General features: G+C 38.2%; 2 protein-coding genes across 2 annotated transcripts; one reads left to right on the top strand and one right to left on the bottom strand.

Annotated features, from left to right (window-relative positions):
* Positions 1515–3452, top strand: LOC109838205. The gene is made up of 3 exons (XM_020406664.1): positions 1515–2211; positions 2461–3102; positions 3341–3452. The coding sequence occupies exons 1-3, from the start codon at positions 1559–1561 to the stop codon at positions 3450–3452; spliced, it is 1407 nt and encodes a 468-aa protein (XP_020262253.1). The 5' UTR covers positions 1515–1558.
* Positions 5526–6268, bottom strand: LOC109838203. Its single transcript, XM_020406662.1, has 3 exons — positions 6230–6268; positions 5848–6152; positions 5526–5737 (listed from the first exon to the last, which is right to left on the bottom strand). Exons 1-3 carry the CDS (start codon positions 6266–6268, stop codon positions 5557–5559), a joined length of 525 nt encoding a protein of 174 aa, XP_020262251.1. The 3' UTR covers positions 5526–5556.

Raw genomic sequence — 7139 nt, 5'->3', positions numbered from 1 at the left:
GCGGTCTTTGGGGGCGTATTTCGCGAGGAATTCCTCGTCGACGGGGAGCTCGTCGGGGCCGTAGGCGGAGGAACTGGGGGGCTTTAGGGTTAGGGTTTTGGGGGGTAGGGTTAGGGTTTTGGGGTGGAGATTTAGGCGGGGAGAGAAGAGGAAAGGGTGATGGTGGAACTTGAAGCAGTTCATTGTTTTTGGGGTTTTGAGTTTCTGCACGCTCGCTGAGGTTTTGGGTTTAAGGGAGGAAGAGGATAAGGGGATGAGGTACACTTACTGCACGTGAGCTTACCCCTCCTATTTTCTTTTCCTTTTGTTTTGGTTATTTTTGCACTTAAATACCCCCAAATTTTCAATCATTTTACCTTGGGAAAAATGTTTCAAGGCCCCAAAACCAAAAATCGGATGTGGCCCAGCCCCCCAATTATCTGCCTTAGCCTTCAGCCCCAAAAAATTGCGAAAATTGTGGGCCAAACCCAAAAGCCCATACGTATACATCTAGTGGGTGTATTTTGTTGCTACCTGCCGAAAATGCCCTCATCTCTCTCACTGAGAAAACCGGCTGAATGGGTTCTCTTGTTCGGTGATCTCTCCCAACGCATTTATGACGAAGTGACGGGGGAAAGCGGGGGGAAAAAGCGCGGGCTCCCGCCATTACTGTTTGCTTCATCATCATTTGTTATAAATTGGTTAGTTTTATCTCTCACTCTCTCATTAATGAAATTAGGGTTTTTTTCAACTGTCTACAGCCCTTTTGCACCTGAAATCCCCTCAATTACTCCTCAACTCCTCATAATTGCCTTCATTACTGTCCTCATAACTTTCAACCACCCCTAATGGCCGCCAATGACTTGATTTGCATGGTGTCTTTAGGCGAGAATGCCATATTCGTGAAGCTAAGTTCGACAACAAGCTTTGATGAACTCCAATTTGATGTGTCTGAAAGATTGAAAGTACCTAAAGAAGCTTTATCCTTTATATTTAAATCTGAGAGGCACCCCAACCTCAGTTTTTCAGTTGACAACGATGATGATTTGAAGTGCATGTTGGAGCACAATCGAAATATTGGTTGTACGGAGATTCACATGCAAGCTGCTGTTAATGTAGAGTGTTCCACTTCAAGGAAAAATCAGATTAGGGAAATGTAAGTAATTAATGAACTCTTTATAACATTGGGTTTTGTGTGATGTAAACATTGTTATTTTTTTCTTCAACTTTCAACCATCCCTTATGGGCATCAAATCCCTCAATGTAAGTTATTAATGATTTGTAAGTAAACAATGAACTCTGTCAGGAACAGGTCTATGTGTGATGATAAGCCAATTGTGATTTCAGGTTTCGATGCTAACTTGGGAAAAAATAGTTGTCATCTCTGATGGTTAGATGTTAACTCTTCATCTTACAGGTTAATTTTCCAAGAGATATGTTAACCTTTACATGAACATGTTAATTGTCGTGGGAACATGGTTAATTTTACACCCAGTTAGTTAACTTTTGTTGTACTATGTTACCTTTGGTCCTACTGCTGTTAACTTAAATTATCAGAAGATAATATAACATATTGTGCATGATATCTCACTGGTTGATTAATTTGTGCAGTAGTGATGCCTCTTTGAATGCAGAATATAGTCGTCCTCCTCCAGGAAATGCATCCAATTCAGAGAGAATCCAAAATGATTTCCCGTCTGGTGAGGTTGTAATGAGAGCTGATGATATTCTCAACAACACTTCCAGCATTCCTCAATGGTGGCACACAGCATTAACTGAAAAGGGGCAACAATTTGAGACTGTAAACGAATTGAGACTAGCTTTGCAGTACTATTCCATGGCGAAAAAATTTGACTATGAATTTGTAAAGAATGAACCCAAACGTATCCGAGTATGTTGTCGATATAAGGAGACATATGGATGCCCTTGGATGCTCTTTGCATCTCCTGTTAAGTATGGTAAAAGAATTGAAATCAAAAGGTTTGTGAATGAACACAGTTGTGGACAACATGCTAACAATTCAGGGCAATCACGGGCATCTCGTAAATTCATAGCAGCCCAATTACGACCGGTATTAAAGGCGCGATCTGAAATCCGACCAATTGATGTGCAAAAGGAGTTCCTCACTCGATATGGATTGAGACTTGAATACAGTAAGATATGGTGGGGCAAAGAAAGAGCGCAGGAGGATATGTATGGTGATAGTTATGAGGCTTATGATCAATTAAGATGGTAAATTTTACAGTTATTTTATTAAGTGTACAAATTTTTATCATAGCCGCTTATAGTACAATTGTTAGTTGTTGATTTATCATGCAATATCTCATCCTTAGATGTTTCATGTTAGTTTTCATTGATATGTTCCAACTGTCATTGTGGAATGTTATGTTTTATGAAAACTTGTGAGCTTTTATGTTAATATATTATCCTAATGTTCCAATGTATTATATATGCTTGAGCAGAAGCTACATTGTTGTACAGGTATGAGCAAAAGGTGAAGGAAACGAATCCAGGAAGCTACATATGCATTGACCAGAATGAAGGAAGGTTCAAAAGACTGTTTATATGTTATGCCGCTTGCATCGTTGGTTTCTTAAATGGGTGTAGACCCCTATTATTTTTGGATGGGACCTTTTTGAAAGACAGATACAAAGGCATGCTCCTGAGCGCCATAGCATACGACGGAGACCAAGGGATATTTCCGGTTGCGTATTGTATATGTGATCAGGAAAATGTTGATAATTGGAGATGGTTCCTTCAAGGCTTGTGGTCCATACTGTATGAAAGGTTAGACCCGTACAATCCTCCCCACCAATTGGTAATTATTTCTGATGCCGACAAGGGGATTCGAGAAGCCGTGAGAGAATATTTCCCTGAAGCAATCCACTCACGATGCGTGCTGCACCTAGTTGAAAATTTTAGAACAAAGCTAAAGGATTTGGGATTGAAAGCAAAGGACACACAAGTTTTGGGGAGTTTGCTCCAATCTGCTTGCTATAAATACACTATAGCGGAATGGAACGACTACATGAAGGAAATTTATGAGATGGCTCCAGTCGCATATGAGATTGTACTCTGTTATTCGCCAGAGAAATGGGCGAATGCATTCTTCCCTGGCATCAGGTAATGCATTCATCTTAGATTATGACGTTTTGCAGTTGATGTTAACTATTCTACATATATGTGAATTTTTCTTCCTATAGGTTAACTTTGTCTGATATATGTTAACTTTCAGCAATATATGTTAACACTGATGTTTTTATGTTAACTTTGAGCAGTAAAGGTTAAGTTTTGTTGTTACGTGTTAATTTTATTACATATTGGATGCCCATCATACTATTAATTATTTTGTGCTTTGCAGATATGGTCATGTAACCTCTAATGTTGCAGAATCCTTTAACAGCTCGATTGTTACGTATCCTGCAAATGATAGAGCATATCCGAAAACAAATTATGAGTCGCCTGAACAATAGACGGATAATGGCTGATAAGTGGACAAGCTATCTGTGCCCTAAAGCTGAGAAGATTGTTAGAGAAAATATGGAAAGAGGACGTACTTTAGAGGTTAAACAATCTAGAGATGATATATTCGAAGTGCAGTCACATAGAACTACTCACGTTGATTTGGAGAAGAGGACGTGCACTTGCCGGTCTTGGGACGTAACCCGTATTCCTTGTGTGCATGCTTGTGCAGTCATTATTTATATGAAAAGAGACGTATATCAATATTGTGATTGGTTCATGTCCGTAGAAGCGTTTAAGAAGAGCTACGACGAAATATTATATCCCATCCCAGATTATGAGAAGCGGAGTGTGTCCAGGGATGAAATACAGATTTTGCCACCAGTTACCACTAAGAGGAGGGGAAGAAATAAAACAAGACGCATAAACAACAGAACCATTTACAAACGTCCAGTCAAATGTTCTCGGTGCAAAGTTGATGGTCACAATCGAGCAACCTGTAACGAGCCCATCTGGTGACTAGTGTGTTTCTGCATCTTACAACAATACTTTTGTATGAGACAGCAAAGTTGTTTTTAAGTGGTTAAGTATATAGTGGTGGACTTTTGTAATCTGTGATAATGATCGACTAATCATTTTCTTCATGCTAGCAATATCTAAAAGCAAGGCTGAAAGATGTTAACGGATTTGTGCTTGTTCATCTTAGATTTTATTAAAAGATTTTGATTTTAAATTGGCCAAATGTCCAACATCTCATTCACTGTTCTAACGGCTAACTGTCCATCATACTGTGCTAACAGCTTCATTACAACGGCTAGTTTCTTGTTCCTTATGCAATATATAATGTGCCCATGGACAAGCTAAATTTAAATGTATGTTCTATCTTCCCTGCGTTCCGAGTTTGATAGAGTGAGATGAGAACATCAGAGATATCTCAGTCACAAGAAGAGGTATATTGTTTCTGTCAAATTCCAACACCCATGAGGCAGTGCAAAAAGGGGAAGAATAAAGGAAGATACTTCTGGGGATGTGCAAATTTCCCAAATATGCAATGCAATTTTTTTGCTTGGGCTCACAAAGAGAATGCAGCGCCCAGTAAGATTATTCCATTCTGCCCAGAAGTCCCCGTTGAAGATGAGATAGCGACCAAAACAAAACAACAGAAGAAAGCACTGAAGCAATCGAACCGTGAAGTCGAAAAATGGAAACTTTGCTCATTCTTCCTATGTTGTTTTTGTATGGTACTAATTTTCTTCAACATTGTGATCTGTAAGATGAAAATCAACTGAAGAAACTTCAGTTTGTTATGCTTTTGCTGTAAGTGGTTAAATATTATGTGTCAACTTTCACTAAAAGTAGTCAATTTTAGTGACGTTTATGTATGGTACTAATTTTCTTCAACATTGTGATCTGTAAGATGAAAATCAACTGAAGAAACTTCAGTTTGTTATGCTTTTGCTGTAAGTGGTTAAATATTATGTGTCACCTTTCACTAAAGTAGTCAATTTTAGTGACATTTATGTTAATTTCCCTTCTGAAAGGGGTGATGTATCAGAGTTATACGTTTACTTCTACTAAAAGTGGTTAATTATTAGACTTTTACGTTAGCGTTTACTGAAAGTGATTATTTATCTGAGTTATATGTTAACGTTTTCTGAAAGTGGTTATGTTCTCGAGTTATATGTTAACTTTTACTGAAAGTGGTTAACTATCAGAATTATACGTTAACTTTTACTGAAAGTGGGTTTTTTACCAATTTTTTGGCAGTTTTGTTTACTTTCAGCGTACTAGGTTATCTGTTAACCCTTAGGAGGAATATGTAAAAGCTAACATATATATTTTTTTCTCAATATATCAGTAACATGTTCTATCAGTATAAGTCAACATGAACTGTGATGCACTTCAACCTGTTATTAGCAATGATTACAATAGCAACCAGTTTTCACAACCAGATATGTGGATCTTCTCATCCACACTATCAACCAGTTACACAAACAGTAGAATAACTGTCAAAGAGAATGATACAAAGCTGCAATAATGTTAACTAAATTAAAATGCCAGTTAGTTTTGTTCCCAATTCAATCTGTTCGTACACAACACTTTTTAGGATATCAATCACCCATCCTTTTCCACTGTCTCCCCTTGATTTTTCTGTTCCCATCCTTCTATTAGGAGTTCAGCTGCAAGCCTGGCACGGATGACTTCAGACTCGTCAGAGTGATTAGTTACTTGAGTGGTATCTACCCCATGAATTATAGCCTTTATATATAAAGGAACGAAAAGACCACAATCAAAGCTGCATGATATAAGATGGAGCAGATAGTTAGATATAACACGCTGAATAAAATGAAAATGTTTAAATTTAGTTAACATACTAACACATGTTTAAATGCATGAAATACTAACATTCCAGTCTGTTGCTCACAAGGGACGGCTTCATATCGGAACTTTCTCCAAATATTATTCGGATCGAAACCAGACTTCATATGGTCCATAAATGCAATTACTTTATTTACTGGCTCAACATATGCACTATGGCCAGCCGAGCTATAATGCTTGACAACGTCCTCATCCAACCTTACTTCAGCCACATGCCAGTGGTCATGACGCACAAGCGGGATAAGGAGTACATTCTTCCTTGCGGCAACATGCTTTTGTATGAAAGAGGTGTATAGATGTGGAAAATCTGGGGTGACTGCATAAAGACTATGCTGTATTGCCAAAAAATTATGATAAGCCAATTGTAAACATGAGATAAAAATGGTAGGAGATTGAACCTAATGCTTACGCAGAAGAATGTCGATACAACCCCATATTGGTTGCCCATGGACTCCACATCTGGCCTCTCTAGATACCGTTGAACGTGTTAACAATAACACGTGACCTGAAACATAACAATAAGATCCAAACCTCGTTCAACCACTTACTATAGAAAAATATGGAAATATTAACATGATTTAGCAAACGTTAGCATAAATGAGTATAAGTTAACATAAATAAGGAAACGTTAACACGTAACGATGAAAGCTAACATTTTATAGCAAACGTTAGCATAAATGGGTAATAATTAACATAAACCTGGAAATGTTAACACGTAACAATGAAAGCTAACATGTCCTAGCATACGTTATTCAGAATGACTAAACTTACTGATGGGCTTTTTGATTGCAAAACTCAGAGATCCTTCTGTTCTCATCTGGTGTGAGCTTTGATAATACGTGTTGAGGTACTCTAAAGTTGTGAACGAAGGTTCCTTTACTATCAATCAAACGTATGCTAAAATCATCAATGTTAGGAATATCCTCGTTCAGCAACTTCAAAAGAGCCTCCTCCTTCTTCTTGATTTTCCTCTTCCCCAAAAAATCCCAAGTGCATTCATCAGGCTTACAATAGAACCTGATTTTTTCCCTCTCTTCCTCCTTGTGGTGTGATATGTTAATTATCTCTTGATGAACTTCCTTCTTCTTTTCTTGAGTGAAAGGGGTGCGGACTAGTTGTGAGCGCGTCCGCTTTCTGGTACTTGGTCCCCTAGTCCCCTTTGACGCTAATCTCTTCATTCTCTTCTGATAAACTTGCACCTGTTTTCCATCCTCCATCCTTTCTTCATCCAGTTTCTCCTCAGCACATTCTCCCTCTCTGTTTTCCACCACTTTTTCTTCATCTTTCTTCTTTCCTTTTTCCTCTTCCACTTTCTCCTC

The sequence above is a fragment of the Asparagus officinalis genome, chromosome 4 (genome assembly GCF_001876935.1).
Source record: "Asparagus officinalis chromosome 4, Aspof.V1, whole genome shotgun sequence".
NCBI classification, from domain to species: domain Eukaryota; kingdom Viridiplantae; phylum Streptophyta; class Magnoliopsida; order Asparagales; family Asparagaceae; genus Asparagus; species Asparagus officinalis.
The sequence above is the reverse complement of the archived record's forward strand: the minus strand, read 5'-3'. Positions and strand labels throughout refer to the sequence as shown.